This window comes from Garra rufa, chromosome 8, assembly GCF_049309525.1.
Source record: "Garra rufa chromosome 8, GarRuf1.0, whole genome shotgun sequence".
Lineage (NCBI taxonomy): Eukaryota > Metazoa > Chordata > Actinopteri > Cypriniformes > Cyprinidae > Garra > Garra rufa.
In genome coordinates, this window is record NC_133368.1 from 37,068,714 (window position 1) to 37,089,500 (window position 20,787).

At 37.2% G+C, this 20,787-nt stretch overlaps 1 protein-coding gene across 2 annotated transcripts in view; it reads right to left on the reverse strand.

Moving 5' to 3' along the window:
* Nucleotides 1-20,787, reverse strand: part of kdm6a (lysine (K)-specific demethylase 6A) — a 76,889-nt gene that overhangs the window by 52,441 nt on the left and 3,661 nt on the right. Inside the window, exons 3-6 of one of the 2 annotated variants that reach the window (XM_073846154.1) lie at nucleotides 15,000-15,108; nucleotides 14,865-14,914; nucleotides 11,052-11,110; nucleotides 2,933-2,977 (exon numbers count right to left, since the gene is read on the reverse strand). In XM_073846154.1, coding sequence (XP_073702255.1) covers nucleotides 2,933-2,977; nucleotides 11,052-11,110; nucleotides 14,865-14,914; nucleotides 15,000-15,108 — 263 coding nt within the window. The remainder of the gene's footprint in view (nucleotides 1-2,932; nucleotides 2,978-11,051; nucleotides 11,111-14,864; nucleotides 14,915-14,999; nucleotides 15,109-20,787) is intronic. The other variant, XM_073846155.1, reaches the window with a different exon arrangement.

Here is a 20,787-nt window from a genome sequence, read left to right on the forward strand (position 1 = left end):
CTCCGCCTCTGACAGAGATTGCAACACGTGGTCCGCTCACAGCAGTGGGTTTTGCTTGCTTATACAACGTTTCGCTCAGACAAACAGAGGGTGTTTTTGCTGAGCCACGGCCCACTGAACTCAATGGCCTCAATCCCCCTCCTCTCCCCTTGCCTCCAAACAGTCATTTTTGCTCTCTCCGCAGAGCACTGCAGTGTGCGAAAGCATTGGCAGAACGCAAAGCTTTCCCATAATTTCTTCATTCCCTGTAAATCACATTAGTCTCACAAGAGCCAAAGCTATGACACTACATGGCAGGCAATTAAAAAGACCAATAAATACACAAGTGTTCAATAGATAAATTAGCATGATGACTAGCATTATAATTCAATTCATTTTATTACCAGTTTTGCAGGTTGTTCAAGAATTTCCACAATTTTAACAATATTTCTTGTTTCTTTTCTGATATGCCTATCATCTCATATATGCAGCTCAACATCCAATATACACATCTCGCTTGTGCTGAAAAATATAATTTGCTTTACTAACCCTTTACAAACAATGCCACTTGCTTTGGAAAATTGGGAGAAAATATGAAAATTTGAGACAAGAGACGGGCTCTGACCGGTTCCCAGTATTTGATGTTCAAGGACTTTGTTTTCTTTCTATTTTAACATGCTTTTAAAGTTTGGATCACATTAAAAGCACAATTTGTACACTGAATTATTTGCGCAAAACATCCAGCCCTGTCATCGAGTCACAGCTCACTTTTTTGTGTCTGCTGCATGTGTTCTGCACATGAACCACACGTATTCTGAAACAACACACCTTGCTTATATCAAACATCAATTATTGATTAAATTATTAACGACAATTAATCGATCGTCAATTTGTTAGCATCCCTCCATAATAGTTCAATTGTTGGTTAATTTTATTTCCAATTGTAAATATTCGTGATAGTGCCCCAAAGCTAAGCATCAACATCCCACTCACTTGCTCTGGCAGTACTACACACGAAACTAAAAATCTAAGCAAATCTTGCTAAAAGGACTGGAAGCCAGTAAACTAAATATCAAAAGTTATATGAAGTCCAAAACCTATGCCACAACCAACCCAGCATGTAACCACAGAGCTAATCAAAAAACAGTTGCTTTGCCCATTTCAAAACTCCACAAATAGAAAACTGAAAGGCAAATAAGATTACTTTAACCACAAACTTTAGGATCAATTCTGGCCAAATCATCTTTTTATAGTATGGAAAATCATTACATATCTGCCAGGCTATACATCTTTCTCTGTCTCTCAACCTCTCTGATTCCTGAATAACTGCGATTGGCAAGTGAGTGGACAAGAATGAGAGCGAGAATGAGACAGAGAGTGAAAATGGGAAGAAGGTCATATCAGTTTCCTGCTCGGGAATTGAAAGGCACGGGAAGATTACCTCATCATTTACTAGCAAGCAAGAAGCCGTGACTGGGTCACATGCTCTAAAGTCACTGCACACTGAACTTAATGATTAAGTTACGGACAATAGGATTACCTAACCAACAGGACAAAAACTTGACAAAGATATTTAGACTTTCAATGAGTAATAGAGTCAAGGACCTCAAAGCTACATGGGACCGCATAAGACAAAAAACATGCCTTTACAGTTAATTCACAACAGAAGTCTGTGGGGAAAGAAAATGTACCAGTTCACCAGTAATGAAAGTTCAAAAATACAGTTTTAAAACTACTAAACTTAAAATCATTTGCTTTAGCATGACACTATGTGATAGAACTGCTAACCAACCTTAAAGGGATAGTTCACACAATAATGGAAATTACCCCATGATTTACTCACCTTCAAGTCATCCTAGGTGTATATAATACAATACAATCTGAGTTATATTAATAAATGTCCTTGCTCTTCCAAACTTTATAATGGCAGTGAATTGGGTTAATGAGGATTTTAGTCCAATAAAGTGCATCCATCCATCATTTAAAAAAAAAGCCCTCCACATGGCTCTGGGGGGTTAATAATGGCCTTCTGAAGTGAAAATGCATTTAGCAAAACAAAACAACGGTCACAAACTAGTACAAAAGCAAGGATTTGTAAAGAAAAATGTTGAAGGATTTTGATACAAGCCAAGGAGACTGGTTTTCCTTTGCTGTAAACAAAACTTGGTTCTAGAGAAACTAGAATATTTCTCACCACAGCTTACACTACGCCTACGTCATCTGCTGAAATCTCATGAACTTGTGTACGGCAGTTAGCAGAAACTAGAGAATATGGTTTATTAAGTTTTAAAAATGTATATTTTTCTTACACAAATGCATCGATTCACTTCTGAAGGCCTCACTTCAGTGTGCAGCACTTTTTATGATGAATGGATGCACTTTATTGGACTCCAAAATCTCAACAGCCATTCACTTCCATTATAAAGCTTGGAAAAGCCAGGACTTTTTTTTTCTTTTTCTTTTTTTTAATAAAACTGATTGTATTCGTCTGAAAGAAGAAAGTCATATACAGCTAGGATGGCTTGAGGGTGAGTAAATGATGGGGTAATTTTCATTTTTGGGTGAACTATCCCTTTAACATTGTCTGTGCAATTATCCATTAAGTACTTTTTACATATTGCTAACTGCCTACAGGAATAACCATTTCATCCACCTAAAAAAAAGACTAATCAAAAGGACCATTTAAAAAGGACTTGCTTAAAAGAAAAAAAATAATGAACATTTCACATAATTAATATAAGAGCTTTAAATATGAGCTTGTCATTTGTGCTTTCAACCCCAGCTACTTACAACTGCAGCATACCAATGATGCAGATGGTTTATTTCTAAAAGCTATCAACACAACTTTCATTTTGCCAAGTTAATGCAAATATTCTTGCTGCTTAAGTCAGCTGAAGATATCTACAGAGCATGTCTGAGGCATACCCTTACAAATCCAACATGGTATGCCTACCTTCTCTGTCCAGAATGGGCATCTGAGGGGGTGCGCTGCACTGCCCTAAGACAAGGAAAGAGGGGAGCTCCAGTAGTAAATATCACAACATACCATCTGTACATATATTTACCAAATCAATACCAAAATCCTATCAAATTTCATACGCTATACATTAATATATAAAATTGACCTTAAAACACTATTGGGGAAGGAAAAAAAAGTTGACTGATTCATGAATGAGGGAATGTGATGCTTTTCCCATAATCCTTTAAGACCCAACCGCCATTCAGTGATGGTACAAGATTGGTTATTGGTTTTTGGCAGATCTTGAATGTTAAATGTAATCTAATATTACCTGACTAGAGACAGTACAATCATGTAATTCAAGTAAATCCTTGTAAATTCACAAAATTTGAGAAAAAAAAAAAAGTGTTAACTAGTAGATTCAACTAAAGACCCAAAGACAAAAAACTCATTCCAGAAAGCCAAATAAAACAACCTATATGTATTTAATGTTACAGTGACAAACTATCCCAAGCACTGTGTGAACGCTGAGAGAGACAGGTATTGTACAGAACCTATGTATAACAAATATTGCATATTTTAAACCAATCTGACCCTGTTTTGTTACATTGTTAGATTGAACGACATTTAACTCATAACTGAACTTGATTTATAAACATAAATCAAACGGATTTCATCTTGCAGTGTTTAAACAACTTGTGCCAGAGTGTTGCATTTTTAAGATTCGAATGAAACAAGTGAAGACAGAGAAGGTCATACCCAGTAAATGAATCAAATAGTCCAAAAACAACCATTATCACTTTTTTTAATCTATATACAATATCAACAAACAACAGAGATTTAAAAAAGAGAATTACACAATTTAACTGCATTAGCAACAAAAGTAGCTGTCTGTTTGTCAACAAAATTGCCACTTCTCCAGCAATGTTTTCTGCTTGATACTGCAACCTGCTAACTGTTATACTACCAACTAGTGTTTTGACTGTATACTTGAAGAATGATGCAGAGACTCCAATACGCCTTATTCAGCCAGCCGCCATTTTGAATCGAAAACGAGGCTGTGAGGGATAGCAGTCCAGCAGCGCCCACTGTGGCGTATTGTTGCGTACCGGGATGTAGATTGTATAACCGTAAAATAATACGTCATTTCACATTTTTCCACAGGACAAAGAGCTCCAGAAAACGTGGATTGTTCGACAGGACATATAACCTAACTTTCAGGTAACAATATTGCATTTATTTAAGAAAATGACTGTGGAAAGACTGCTAATTTCTAATGCGAGCATGTTTATCTTCCTTTAAACGCTTATACAGAGTTTTTCAAATGATGTTATATAGATTAAAATGCTTAATGGTTTGTGTTAAGAGCCTGCAGCTAGGTCATAAGCGTCTTCCCGACCTTTATTATGAAATTACGATAAACATGACGTTTTCCTTGTCTAAAGCAAAACAGAAACAAAAAATAATGTTCTGAATATCATTTTGCGATTTTAAAAGGGGTTGACCCCAAACTCTACACGGCAAACTAATTACTAAATGTTATCTTTTGATCGCTTTGCATAAAAATAAACTTTCTACCCACTGTTTTTTGTATGACTTAACATGTTGTCTGAAAGAGGCTTACGATCTAACTGCAGGCTCTTAACACAAACTATTACGCATGTTAATTTTTAAAACGTCATTTAAAAATAATATCTTTTTCATTTACGATCGCAAGATTTTCTTTTCGTGAGGTCTTTGAGTTCAGGTAAACACAGACGGAGCTGAACCCTCCTTAAGCTTCCTAATTCCAGTCAGTGTTTTTGAAAAAAAAAAACCTGAGTAAAACGTTGAGCACACTCTTGTGTTCTTTGTAATCTATACAAAATGTAGATATTTAGTTTAGTTGTTGTAGTAAAACATAACATTTTAGCTCTGCGTAAACTTTTAAAGGAAGATAAACATGCTCACATTATAAATTAGCAATTAGCCAACCGGCTAGTTTCCACAGTCATTTTCTTAAATAAATGCAATATTGTTACCTGAAAGTTAGGTCCTATGTCCTGTCGAACTTTAATAATACACATTTTCTGAAGTTCTTTCTCCTGTGGAAATTAGTGAAATGATATTTTCTCTTTATTTTTATGACTAAACAATCTACATCCCGGTACGCAACAATATGCCACAGTGGGCGCTGCTGGACTGCTATCCCTCACAGCCTCGTTTTCGATTCAAAATGGTGGCGGGCTGAATAAGGCGTATACAGAGCTAGGAACACACACAACAACGCTGTATGCTAATGATAACAGGCCCTTTAACTTGAACCAAACTCAGATCACCTTCTGAGATCAGAGTAACATACCTAATGGAAACCACTCTAAAATAGTGCTGGGCGATATATCGGTTCAAACAGTAAACAGGTTAGAATTATGCAAAAGGCATGATTTTTTTTTTACAAAATGGCATACCAGTACAAGTGGCTACAGTGAGGGAAAAAATTAATTGACCCCCTGCTGATTTTCTACGTTTGCCCACTGACAAAGAAATGATCAGTCTATAATTTAAATGGTAAATTTATTTGAACAGTGAGAGACAGAATAATGCATTTTTTAAAAAAAGTTATAAATTCATTTGCATTTTAATGAGTGAAATAAATATTTGACTAGAGATGCACCGATCTGGATTTTGGGGGCCGATCACCGATCACCGATCACCAAAAGCAGTATCTGCCGATCCCGATATTACCGATCACAGCGTCAAATCCATAAATTCTTCAATATTGTTGTCTCATGTACAAACATTGACATTGTATTATTAGTATAAAAAGTAGGAAATGAGAAAGTATCATGAATTGACCAGTTTTATTGCAGGCTGAGGCAAATTTCAATATTGAACACTCTCAAGACTCTCATAGACAACTTGGACTCAGCTTACATAGAGTAAGTGTTGCTTACTATCTTAAACTGTCTTTTGGCAGTAATTATGTACAACACAACATTTCACTCTTTTAGAGCTGACACAATTTGTAAACTATGAACCTTAGTTTTTCTGTGGAAAAAGTTAAATCTAATAAAAGAGTTAAATCTTAAAATAAAAAAATGATTATGTGCAAAACACACATGTGCACCATAATAAACATTTAACTCTCAGGAGGCTCTTTCTTAAAATCACAATTTAGAGTTTAGCAACAAGCTTTTTGTGGAAAAATAAAATAAATATGCCATACATATGCATATACACATACATATACATATACAGGGTGCAATTTGTGAAAAAAAACAGAGGGGGGGATGCTTTTAGAAACTTTTTTTTCTCTCTCCATAGGGAGAGGTTGACCAAACTGTTACTGTAATCTGTTAACAACGCGCATTATACCCGTCTTTTTAGGCAAGAACCAGATAATGAGTGTCAGGTCATGAATTTTTTTTAATATGACAGAAGCTGTATTATGTGATCACAATTTAATAAAAACATTGTATTAATAGTAATGGTTTAATTTCAAACAACGAATACATTTTATAGAGAAGGTGAGCAAAGTATCAACGGAGCTTTTTGGAAACTCAGAATCAGTAAACCACTGCGTCGCAAAAAGATTCACTGTTTTGAAGCGCTCCAATCGGATCGCGAATCATTTGATTCAGTACGTTCAACTTCAAAGCGCGTATGGCGAATCATTTGATTTAGACGACTTTAAAGCGCGTATTGCAAATAATTTGATTTAGATCGGGACGTAGGAGCGGCTTCGCGGGACGTTTTATCCCCACCGTGGATAAAAATAATTCAGCAGAGGCAGGGATGCATAGACCAGAGGGGAGGAAATCCCCTCACCGGCGACGTCATCTTCAGTGTTAATGCGTTGTAGAGACAAAGAGTACTTCTATACTCTTTGGTAGAGACAGCCACGCCCATTGGGAGACCCTAGTCTGAGAAGTGGGAATGCGTGCTCTGGCGGCTGTTTGTTGTTGTAAACGTCATCTGATCGGCCTGCTCTGATCTATTTTGAGAACTCCGATCAAAACCGATAGCGCCCCTATCGGTCGATTGCGATCGGATGCCGATCGATCGGTGCATCTCTATATTTGACCCCTTCGCAAAACATGACTTAGTACTTGGAGGCAAAACTCTTGTTGGCAATCACAGAGGTCAGACGTTTCTTGTAGTTGGCCACCAGGTTTGCGCACATCTCAGGAGGGATTTTGTCCCACTCCTCTTTGCAGATCCTCTCCAAGTCATTACGGTTTTGAGGTTGACGTTTAGCAACTTTAACCTTCTGCTCCCTCCATAGATTTTCTATTGGATTAAGATCTGTAGACTGGCTAGGCCACTACAGGACCTTAATGTGCTTCTTCTTGAGCCACTCCTTTGTTGCCTTTGCTGTGTGTTTTGGGTGATACCCATGCATGACCCATTTTCAATGCCTTGGCTAAGGGAAGGAGGTTCTCACCCAAGATTTGACGGTACATGGCCCCATCCATCGTCCCTTTGAGCTGTGCAGTTGTCCTGTCCCCTCAGCAGAAAAACACCCCCAAAGCACTGTCATTCCTCATGATCATTGAAACGCCACGAGGTGAGATCTTGCATGGAGCCCCACACAGAGGGAGATTGACAGTTATTTTATGTTTCTTCCATTTCCGAATAATCGCACCGACTGTTGTCACCTTCTCACCAAGCTGCTTGGCGATGGTCTTGTACCCCATTCCAGCCTTATGTAGGTCTACAATCTTGTCCCTGACATCCTTGGACAGCTGTTTGGTCTTGGTCATGGTGGAGATTTTGGAATCTGATTGACTCATTGCTTCTGTGGACAGGTGTATTTTATACAGTTAACAAACTGAGATTAGAAGCACTACCTTTAAGAGACTGCTCCTAATCTCAGCTTGTGACCTGTATAAAAGACATCTGGAAGCCAGAAATCTTGCTGACTGATAGGGGACCAAATACTTATTTCATTCATAAAAATGCAAATCAATTTATAACTTTTTTTAAAATGCGTTTTTCTGTATTTTTTGTTATTCTGTCTCTCACTGTTCAAATAAACCTACCTTCTTTGTCAGTGGGCAAACGTACAAAATCAACAGGGGATCAAATATTTTTTCCCTCATTGTAATAAACATATGCACTAGGGGTGGGCGGTACACCGGTGTCATAGTCATCACCGGTGTGAGATAGCGCCACGACATGGATTTTCTAATACCGTCAATACCGGTATATTTAAAACATAAAATTTTCTTCAAACGTTCAGTTGTGGTCTGAATACCTGTCCTTATACTATATATCTTGTTGTAAATAAAAAAGTAAAACATATTCGTATCAGCTTTGCAGGTGGTAGGTAAAAGGGGAGTGGCCATTAAACGGCTGGTGAAACATCGTGAAGAAAGGTCGGCCCTGTAGCCTATACCAGGGGCGGAGTGGCAATCGGGACGACCGGGACTTTTCCCGGTCGGCCGGCCAAAGGATTTACACAGCGGATCACAAATTGAGCAGGCGCGAGGCGAACGCGACCGGCCTGTTTACGTTTACTTTCGATTTTGTAAAGGGAGCAGCACATCTTATAATAGATATTTGTCAGTGAGTACAAGATTGCAACAAATCCTCCAGTCTATTTTTGTCATCTCTCTTTACTTTCGACCCGTGATCGTTCAAATCTAAAGGTCATTGTACACTGAGTCCGATTTTCGTATATGTTTTTTTTTTTAGTTTTCTCATATTCGCCATCCTTATCAAAATGCTTATTATGGATGTGAAAATGCAGAACATCAAACATGATCCAATTTTTTTTATGACGGATGAAAGTTTCAGAGGCAGTGTGTAAACTCGATTAACATAACCTGTATTTTTTTTAACGTGCAAAAATGTCGGACGAAAATTTCGTACTCACGTGTGCAAAGACATTAACTCCAGCAGCTCATGTTGGATGCAGGGTTGCCAAGTCCGCGTTTTTCCCCACAGAATTGGTCTACTTTTAAACTGTTGCCATGGGTTGATTTCCCCCAGTTATTTAAAGGTTTTAAATATTGCAGAAATTAAATTTAAAAAAATAATTTTTGTTTTGTTGTACACTGTTAAGTAAGATCTTTAGGTTTTTTGCAAAATAAATATGTTGAGAATGCATAATACTCTCCCATGTCTCTTTTTGATAAGGATACCTACCCTACTTATTATATTATGAAAAGATTAACTTTATTCACATACTAAATGGACAGGACAGGCTACTTCTCCGAAAATGTACCAAAAAAAGTAATACCGTGATATTATACCGGCACCGTTCAAAAGATGAAAAATACCGTGATATTAATTTTAGGTCATATCGCCCACCCCTAATATGCACTGTCATTAATAGAGAGGAAATCCTTGTTAACAGTATACACTTCTGACTAATGGTTGGTACAAATTTTAGAACCATTAATAATACACAACTAATTATTTAACTGGGCAAACAAAACAACTGTAAACAGCCATTACCAGAAGCCATGCTAAAGACGGACGCAAAAAGGAGAAAATACAGTAGCAGGCAGATCAAGCTCATTGTTCACGATGCACAAAACACTGAAATAAAATCCTAAATACAGATATGGGGATGAGCGGTTTATGAATGTATCTCTGAGGGGAACTGACTGTCTTTAAAAAAAAGTTTAGATGGTACTTTCTTTTCATCTTACCACCATATAATGCATATTAATGCAGTACTAAAAACTGCAGCTGCACTGTTTACAATAGTAACCAAGTAAAATGCTGTATTGCTGCTGTTGCATAAGCGCCACCTGGTGTCAGAGTGGATACATTCTCATTCAGCCTTTCTGCTGTTATGTAGCATAATATCACAAAGCTAAGGTCAGACCATTCTGTTTTTGCATTAAATTTTAAAATTACAAATCTAATTTATATCAACATATGCTCATGCAACATGTATCAAGTTTGTTTGGATTGTGATGTAAATGCAGTGGTTTCATGCATTTTGATTAGGCGCAATGAGGGAAAGACCATGATAAACCGTGAAAACGTGATACATATTTTTTGGTCAAACCGCCCAACACTACTCTTAAAAGAGCCCACACACACACTTTCAGTCTTTTAGTAGACTAAAAACAAAAGTTAAACGTAGAGCACCATTACACTAGCCTGGCGAGCCAGACTTACATCAAGATGTTTAGTCTGGAAACTCTCCATAGACGCGGCTTACTCCGAGGGGCGGGATAAACGGTTGTCTCTCAAAATCCCTATGCACGCAATAGGATAGCGCTTCAACCAATCAGAGCAACGAAGAAGGTGACGTAGTCTAAGCTTTTTCCGTATCCAGTCGGCAAAACTCCAAACACATCTTCCTTTTTTAAAAATGACTTAAGTGCCGTTCTTTGCTCGTTTCTTAAAGAAAAACTTAACTCCAAGTCCTCCAGAGTCGCGGCCAAAGCCGATTCGAAAGACCGCTGTTCGACAGCTGCAGCCGCCATTCTTTGTTTTTCAAGTGGCAGCCGTCGCAACTCTGTCGTCATATGTTAAGCCCGCCCCGCCTACTCTATACGCGTTGTGATTGGCCTGACCCAATTTGGGTTTTTGCAGCTAGAAGGTCTATTGAGAGTGTCTAGACCCACCTGGCTGCAAAATAATTTTTGCTGCCGCTAGGGTGCGTCTAGATTTCTAGGCTACCTTTACACAGAACCACACAGTGAATGCAAACCATATACTTAATTAACAACATTTTGTGGTTTAATCACAACTGGCAACCACGATTTCAATTCAATTATTTACTTAGCCATACTTTACACAAACCCAACAAAAGATACTGTCTCCCGAACAAAACTTCTGCTATTTATTAACAGAAAATGGACAACAAAAAAATAATAATAATGCACATACTTTCTGCAGTCTTTAACAACAAAAATAACAGACCGAACGTAAAAAAAAATGAAATCAAATAAACAAAACAAAAAAGACGAACAAGAGGAGAATAAAATACAAAATTTCGAATTAGTCTGTAAGCAGAGAAAGCATCAACATCACACTTCAGGTCATGAAAAATGCTATTAGGGATGATATTTCAACAATGTTACATTACAGATGAAAAAAGAAAAAGAAACCAAATGGAATGCATGAGAAAACAAATGCATCTCAGAACACATAGTAACTGTGCACTTACCAGTGAAAAGCATTGTAATGGAAGTAAACCAAACCAAGGCCATACAAAAAGGCAGCATTCTGAAAAACAAAGGATGAGAATTAGAACTAGTCATTAATTCATCATAGTTGAATTAAACAGCAAAATGACTTTCTAATATAGGATGGCACCATAAGTATGAGTAAGGATGGTTTACTTTCACAGCAGGTCTGACACATCTGCGCTCAGTAGGGGACAGAAACATCTGCGGCTAATGAGCACATGTTAAACTAAAAAGGTGGCAAAGTCTTCGTCTCCCGCAACCACAAAAGGTTATATTTACATAACGGAATGTGCAAGACAATATGGATCAATGAAACATTATCATGTCTGAACCACTTATCTGTGCTCACAGAGGCAAAGCGTGACTCAAACCGAAAGCCACTGCGGCTTGTCTTCCCCACAAATGCACTTTCGCTAGATGATGAAACTAGATGGTAAGTTGACGAAGTGAATAATTTAAGAATTAAACTGGAACTGGGCTGTATAGTCAAACAAATAAAAACCCCAGGCATGTAAAAGGCATACAGACAAGGTGAGTTTCACGACAGCCCATATGTGACCCTGGACCACAAAACCAGTCTTAAGTCGCTGGGGTATATTTGTAGCAATAGCCAAAAATACATTGTATGGGTCAAAATTATTGATTTTTCTTTTATGCCAAAAATCATTAGGAAATTCAGTAAAGATCATGTTCCATGAAGATTTTTTGTAAAATTCCTACTGTAAACCTATCAAAATGTAATTTTTGATTAGTAATATGCATTGTTAAGAACTTAATTTGGACAACTTTAAAGGTGATTTTCTCAGTATTTTGATTTTTTTGCACCCTCAGATTTCAGATATTCAAATAGATGTATCTCGGCCAAATATTGTCCTATCCTAAGAAACCATGCATCAATAGAAAGCTTATTTATTGAGCTTTCATATGATGTATACATCTCAGTTTTGTAAAATTTAACCTTATGACTGGTTTTGTGGTCCAGGGTCACATATATGAAGCGCAAACCACAAAACTTGAGACCAATTTTAATTTTTACTGAGTTTCCTACTTTAAAGCTCTCGAGGAAAAGTCAAATATCTTACAAAGCAGACTTACAGTTGAGGTCAAAAGTTTCCATGCACTTTGAAGAATCTGCAAAATGTTAATTGTTTTACTAAAATAAGAGGGATCATACAAAATGCATGTTATTTTATCTAGTACTGACCTGAATAAGATTATAAAAATGACCCCGTTCAAAAGTTTACATACACTTAAATTCCTAATGCTGTGTTGTTATCTGAATGACCCAGAGCTGTGTTTTTTTTTGTTTTTTTTTTGGTTTAGTAATTAGTAGTTGTTCATGAGTCCCTGTTTGTCCTAAACAGTTAAACTGCCTGCTGTTCTTCAGAAAAATCCTTTGTGTATTTCCAACAATGACTGTATGACTTTAAGATCCATCTTTTCACACTGAGGACAACCAAGACTCATATGCAACCATTACAGAAAGTTCAAATGCTCACTGATTCTTCAGAAGGAAACATGATGCATTAAGAGTCGGGGGGGGGAAAACTTTTTTTAATTTGATGATCAGGGCAAATTTAACTTATTTTGTCTTCTGGGAAACATGTAAGTATCTTCTGTAGCTTCTGAAGGGCAGTATGAAAAATGTACACATCTTCATTCTCAAGTTCATTCAAAAGTTTACACCCCTGGCTCTTAATGCATCGTTTTTCCTTCTCTATCATCAGTAAGTGCTCGAACCTTCTGTAATAGCCTCAGTGTGAAAAGATGGATCTCAAAATCATACAATCATTGTTGGAAAATATGCAAAAATATACAAAAATATGTTGAAAAACCAAAGAATTTGTGGGACCTAAAGGATTTTTCTGAAGAACAGTGGGCAGTTTAACTGTTCAGGACAGACATTTGACTTATGAACAACTATCACTAAACACAAAAATAATTCAGGTAACAACAGTAATAAGAGTCAACTGTATGTAAACTTTTGAACAGAGTCATTTTTATAAATTCAACTATTATTTTCACTTGTGGACTATATGTAAGTGTCTTTTATATGAAATGTCTTATTCAGCTCAGTACTACAAAAAACAACAACAACCTGCGTTTTGTATGATCCCTCTTATTTTGGTAAAATAATTAACATTTTGCAGATTCTGCAAGGTGTATGTAAACTTTTGACATCAACAGTACATGCTCGAAAATAATTTAAATATCCTATATGCAATCATAAAATGCAAAAAGGGCAACGCGGCAGGATTTTCAGTGAATAACAATTTATATTTCAGTCTGTTGCATTCTAACCAGAGTACAACTACAGGACAAATACTGTAGATAAAAACAAAGTAAGAGAAAATTTTACATTTGCATTTATGCATGCATTTAAAGTACACATTTGATCAGTTTATGCATTCTAGTGTATTCAAATGACAAGACTGTCTTAAAAGTGCAAACCAGGTTTCACATTTTAATGCAAATGCAATCAGGAAGTCAATAATGACATGGGCTTTCAACGACCAGCATGACAGCACACGCTACTTATTTACAATCTAAAAAGGATGACTTTCTCGCAAGACCTCGGACAGCAGTGTGAAGTCAGGACAGGCACAGAATAAAAAGTGCCAGAGAAGCACTGACTGCAAAACGCATGGTGCATCACTCTGACAGGCTGACAGTGCTGCATACGGGCCGTTCATCACACCTGCACAAATCGCACACGGCTGTCTGAGTGCTGAGACGGCACCCTTTAACCCCTTCAGCGCAGACACAAATTTAGAACATGCCCTGACGCTTGGAGCAAAAAATAAATCCTAAATGGGGAAGGGGAAAAGAAAAAAAAAACATAAGCAGCTTTGCAGAAAGTATGAAATCTTCAACTTCCACAGCTGCGGTCTGCAATGTTTCCATTGGCACATTTTCCATTCCGGCGTCCAAACTAAATAGTGCCAATGCAGAAATGTAATTTATAGTACAAACGGTTAGAAACTACCTAATAACTCACAAAAGAACGTTCAGTCCATCTGTGTTGGAAATCAGTTTCAATTAGCCGTATGCTGAGGCTTAGCGCCTGATATGTGAGAGATGACACATCTACAGTCGACAGCCGTATCTGCAGTCAAAAGCACTCCATCACGGTGAAAGTTTACCCTGCCATGGAAATTTCACAGCCAACAACGTCACTCTTGCTCAAGGAGAAAATTGTGTCTGGAACCCAAAACTGTCAAAGGCCATTACTGACACTCCTACAGGATCTCATTTCACATTCAAAAACTTTCTTACAGAGAGCTACACCTTACCAGACACATCAAATTGAATTTCATTCACTAATAATGGTCACCTATAATTACATCTGTTACAATTGACACAAACGCAAGTAGCCATACTACAAAAGGTTCACTGAGTTCTTACTGTATCATTACTGCTTTGCAGACTCTTAAGTTTAAAACCATTGTTTTGATGCAATGATTATATCAGCTTTTGATATGGTCTTTGATACATTAGACCAGAGATGCCAAAATCCTGTTCCTAAAAATCTACCTCCCAGCAGATTTCCGTTCCAAACCGGCTTCAACTCAACTGTCTGCAATTATAAATCGTTTCGGATCATCCTAAAAGCTGGTTCAGCTGTGTTTGATCAGAGTGGAGCTGAACTTTGCAGGAAGGCAGATTTCTAGGCACATGCATCTACGACCACCACCGAAAGACTACATCTGGATCTACAGCTAAGTCACGTATGGATTTAACAAGTGTGAAGTGTGCAAGTGCGCAATCAATGAGAATTAAGCATCCCTTACCTTCCAGTAGTCTGACTGTAAACTGTAGTATCTCTGGTATGCAGATAATGCTGAGGAGAAAACAAAAGAAATTTATTAAGACTGACTGTCATATTTTTTTAATGGCAATAAAAGAAATATTCCTTCAGAACTCACCTTTAGGATAATCTTCCAGTAAAAGGTTGAAGTGACCTAACTGGCAAAACACCTCTGGCTCCACTTTCCCTTCAGCTTTTAAGATGTAGACGTCATAGCAGCGAACAGCCTGTGAAGCAAGCAGTGAATGTGAAACAAGTCAGAATGCCTACTTGGAGAAATCAATCTGTTTGTCTTGAACTTGGTAAACAATTTTTCAGGATAAACCAATTGTGACTGTTACATAATTTTTTCAATCAACTACCATTCAATACAATCAATTACTACTGTCAGATTTATCATAAGAGGTACCGATGCACAATGCAAAGAGAACTTCGTCTGATAAACTCTAATATATATAACCCATGTTTCTCAAAATGTGTTGTACCCTAATGTCCGCATTACATAACATGAAGCCTAATTGAACAGCAGCAATACACTACCATTCAAAAGTTTGGGTCATATTTTCTTGAAAGAAATTAATACTTTCACTAAGCAAGGACACATTAAATGGACCGGAAGCGACAGTAAAAGATTTTATAAAAATACAAAATATTTTTATTTTAATAAATACTGTTGTTTTGAACTTCGTGTGCATCAAAAATCCTGGGGGAAAAAAACACATTGTTGTTTCTTATAGAATTTGCAGCTTTGGACTTTCTATGCCTCAAAAGGAAATTTTATAGAGTGTTTTCACAACGTGTCATCAATCGGCCATATTGTCGGCACTGAATGTAAACAATGGCACTTTTGAAATATTATTGTTGATTATCGCTGTTGAAATTGGCCAATTATTGTCATGTTTTGGGCTGTACTAATCGGTCAGACCAGCAAAAACATTTGGCTATAGACTGCCAAAAGTTATAACAAATCAAGGAGCAAAGTCCAAAAAGAAGTTTGTGATTGGCCAAACTGAACTAGGATTTCCAGGGCAAGAATCTAGACAACATTTGTGTTCTCATCATTTCTGGTCAGGTTAGGTGAAATATTAGGCTAATATTTTAATTAATACTGCTTGTACATATTTTTACCACCAATTAAATTTAGTCTGTCAAAATATTGCGCCATTTCCTGCTTACTAAGTCCTTCTCTATATGACTTCCACATGTTTCTTCCGTGGTTTAGGCAGCACACATTAGCAGAACATATTTAGTAGTACATTAACCAAGAAATCCATGCTGTTGTTTAAATCATGAAGCAAGTGCAAACCCTCGACAGTTTTCAAAAAAATTCTGAGCAGCTTAATTGTTTTCAGCATTGATTATAACAACTGTATTTTCCATAAAATAAACACAGACCTACTGAAAATAAGAGGCTACTTTCAAAATATGTATCGTACAAACCCTATACTTTTGAACTGTGGTGTATGTCAAAATAAGCGGATTTACAAAGTTCAATCTTAATGTTCACTTACTTGCTTTATAAAACATATTACATTTACTTAAATACATTTAACAATTTAAACTCCAAATTAAATGCGGCAAATTAACTACTAATGCACCATTTAAAGACCTGTAACTGCTTTAATAGAAAGTTGGAGACAAAGCAACACTTAAGTACATAAGGAGCCATGATTGTAAATATAGTAATGCAACTAGGGCTGTGCAATAAATCGCATGCGATTGTCATGCGTATCTCATCAGTAAAGACGGTTCTGTGATTAATAGTAAATTTCCATCACGTGCGTTCAGATGGCGCGGTATTTAAAACACTAAGCCGTAGATCACTGAAAAGCTACGCAATATCGCGTTCAAAATCGAATGCGATTCATCCGCGATTTTGAACTAGGGGTCGACCGATATGTGTTTTTCAGGGCCGATGCCGATACCGATTATTACAGATCAAATGTACCGATAAACTATATTTTGAACCGATATGTGTCTACACATTTCCATTAGTTTTAATTTACAGTACAGTGCAAATAAAGGCATAAAAACATTAATTTATCTTTTAATCAAATAATTTATTTTTTTACAAACGAGTTTACTAATAAAAAAAACATGGAAAACATCCGATCAGAATGCGTCCCCGACTGCCTCTTCTATTCTATGCGCCTTAAATATGAAAACAGTTTTAATTTTCACACGTGAGTTTAAAATATTCTATCTAACCCCAAAGAGTGAGTTTTTTTAGGCGACCTTTATTTTAGAATGTTTCACATTACTGTTTCCATGGTGACGCGTCATGTGACGCACCGCAGCCACAATAGCACTGTAAGACACATGGATCGCTTTTATTTCGTTTTTCCTTTTTTATTATTAATATTCACAAGCATGCTCACTATATTATGAAATATCTGATATTCCGATTTCGAAATATGTGCAAGTAAATGTATTTAAAAGTCCAAACACTTTTATAATGACTGCGTTAGTTGATCTGTACCGGGCGATGGGCGCCGCCATGTTTGTTCGCGCTGAATCCGAGCTGTGGGATTTACAACACGCAAATTCATCCTCTCCTCCCGAAAGACATTAAAGTAAGTCTCTGGTGAGCTGGGAGAAGAGGAGTGTGCACTTTATAGTTACCCACACAATCTGTACATGATATCAATAAAATATTGTCAGAATATATTTGTAGGATCATTATTGCCGCTTCCATAGACATCAGTGTGTATTTTACAAACTATAAATGTATGGTTTTGCTAGTACTTATGTGTATTTAAATGTCTGAAACCTAAAATAAGCATTATATGGTTGAAAACACTGAATAGTTGTGATAATATGACAAGCACTCAGCGCCAGCCAAAGCGCCAAAACAGATTTGAATTCAGCAGCTGATGACGTGATGCGGCAAACGTTCGAATCACACCGGTGTGATCGCACGCATCAGGGACAAGCCAAGACAAATCACACGGGTGTGATCGTACGTGCTAAAGGGTTAAAATAGGCCATTCATTGAAGATGCGCCTTATAATCCGGTGCGCCTTATAGTGCAGAAAATACGGTATATGACTGGATTCCGCGATTCCGTCCATGTTTACCGCATCCGGGAAATCAAGATAACATTGAGGTGTTTTTGCAACTTCACCGTAAAGGATTGTGAATTACTGAAACACAATCAACTTCTGCTGCTGACTTTCCTTTGAGAGACAACTGATTACTGCCGCTCGCAACTCCAGCAAGCGTTCTGTCTGTGTCTTCAGTGCTTGCCTTCAGCCTTCGAGTTGATTGGTCGGACTCGCGACTCCCAACAAATCAGATGCGCGGTGGGCGGAGACTGCTCTAGGGCACAGAGTGGTGAGCTCTGACAGGCTGCGTCAGAGCCAAAGAGCGCATTTCAAAATTAAATTATTTTTATCGGCAAATCGGTTTTGAAAATAACTGATTCCGATAATCGTAAAAATGCTTAATATCGGCGCCAATAATCGGTCGACCCCTATTTTGAACGGGATATTGCGTAGCTTTTCATGACAATCACATGTGATTTATTGTACAGCCCTAAATGCAACACCCAATATCCAACCAGTAGTCTTTGTTTGCTCCCGTCAGCATGCTTTAAAGCTCTGAACACAAGGTCACCCAAGTTGAACAGAACTGAAGGTCACAGAAAAGGTTAAATAACACTGGTTATATTCTATGACACAAGAAGTTCAGAAGTTCTGAGGTTCTTGCTCTGTGTTCTCATCTATGTGTTTTTGATTACTTCAACTGATTACTTGGTGTGTTAAATTGCTAAAACATGCATTAGGCTGCAGAATATGAAATTGTAACACATACAAGCTAAAAACTCTGACTAATGATAAACGCAATATTGTAAAATATTGTGTGCATGCATTCTTTTTAGACTATATCTAGGAACCAAATAACTAAGTGGTGAACACATTAATACACGTTCTAGTTAAACTAAAACGAAGCACTCATTTAACCGCTGTGTTTACAAGGTTTTTACAGAGATGCTGGCTGTATCTGGGACACTGAACGTTTTGACAGACATGGCTAGTTTGTGGGAAGAGTTGCACAGTAGCAGACAGACAGCAAGCAGCGCTCACCGACAGCACAACAGCACTGAGCGGAGTGATTGAGGGATGCGCATGTCTATTTCTAAATGAATCTTGTTTTTTTTATCAGAGCCCCCACAGCCTCAAAATTTCTGGCCCATGGCAGAGATGGTAATTAAACAATCCACCTGTCTATCTCCATTCTCCATCTACCACTGTTAAGGCCGTTCACACAAAAAACTAGGGCTGCAACTAACGATTATTTTAATAATCGATTAATCTGTCGATTATTTTTTCGATTAATCGATGAATCGGATAAAAAAAAGGATTTACAACCCTTTATTCAAAAACAGAACTAAAATCTTTAGAAAGTGCACGAACATGTTGCTCCTTGAACTTTTATAATAATAATAATAATAAAATAAAAATGGACTAACACAAAAAACATACACATGTATGCTTTACATCTGCCAAATATATAGACTAAATAAACTAAAATTACTATCCGTCAAGACAGCGGCTTGCTGTGGTGTACATGCTGCATTTCCCTCAAGAAGCCTCTCAAATTAAATTCCTCAGTGCGCATTAAAAAAGTCATGTGACTTTGCACGCTGGAACGGGATAACTTGACTAACTTTCTGCTACATTCATTCTGCCATGGCGGTGTTTAGTGTCCTGCCATCAGCAGCGACCAGCTGGAAGAGTTCCGCATTCAAATGCACGCAAAACTGGCCTCAAAGCCCCAGCAAAAGTAATTACCATGAATGTGTCAAGGCAAAAATTAAGAAAATATTCGAATTACTTATTAATAAACTAGTATTTTCTGATTCAGTGTTGCAAAGATGAAATTGACGATCCTGCCATCTGCTCATTAATGCCTAATGCATCTTTATGGATTAGCTAATGAAAGAGTTTTGTTTTCGATTTTAATTATTTCGTTTTATAGTAAAATAATAATTTAAAGCTTTCTATAGATATTGTGTTTGTGAGGCAATTACCTGGGTTTCGGTTAATTATTGTGAAGCGCTCCTGTTTAAACCAAAGATATCAAGCGTATTCTGTTTGTTTTCTTTAAGAGCACATTTTGTTGATACTGTTAGTACACACAAACTAAGGTAGACCCTTTACAGTTCCGGCCCGGGTGGTAAATTACTCTTACCTTTATGAGCAAAAAAGAAAATTCCACATTGCACTGGAGTCTCCATGCGCTGCAAAGCGCGCTTCTCTCCGCACAAACTTTGGAATTATCTTGATTGAATGATTAAACTAATATTGTGATATGTTTTAAGTTTTTTATATCAATGGATTTTAATTTAAATCGCGATGAATTAAGCAGGCTTTTGATCTGTCTGCCGCTGTTTGCTAGGTATAACTTTAAAAACAAAAACTTGAATTTAACAAACAAAAAGTGTTCCAAATATATCTCTAAATTAACTTTATAAACTAAACGAACGAAAAAAAATGTAATCACTTTGCTATTAAAAACAGCAGCTGTGTAATGAGGAAGAGAAAGAGAAAAAAAGACGGCCAAATTCAGTCGGCCAAAAATTGATGAGCTGTCGGACATTTTTACAAGGAATGTTTGTTTAATAGCCTATTTAATACTCTTAGGCTACTTTCTTAATTAAATATATTATTTCTTTGATTTATTTTGGCGTTTATAGGCTGCTTGTTCGCTGACTGAAGTGTAGGCTATATATAAAAAAACAACGTGGCACCGTCACAGCCCTATTCAAAACTGAGACGATTTCACCTCAGCAGAGCTCCTCTTTCTCCTTACGGTTGTGGTATGTTTTCGACACATTATACAGACAGACAGTGTTACAAAAACTATAGAAGTAGTTTTCTCCATCTCCACTATCCAACGACCCG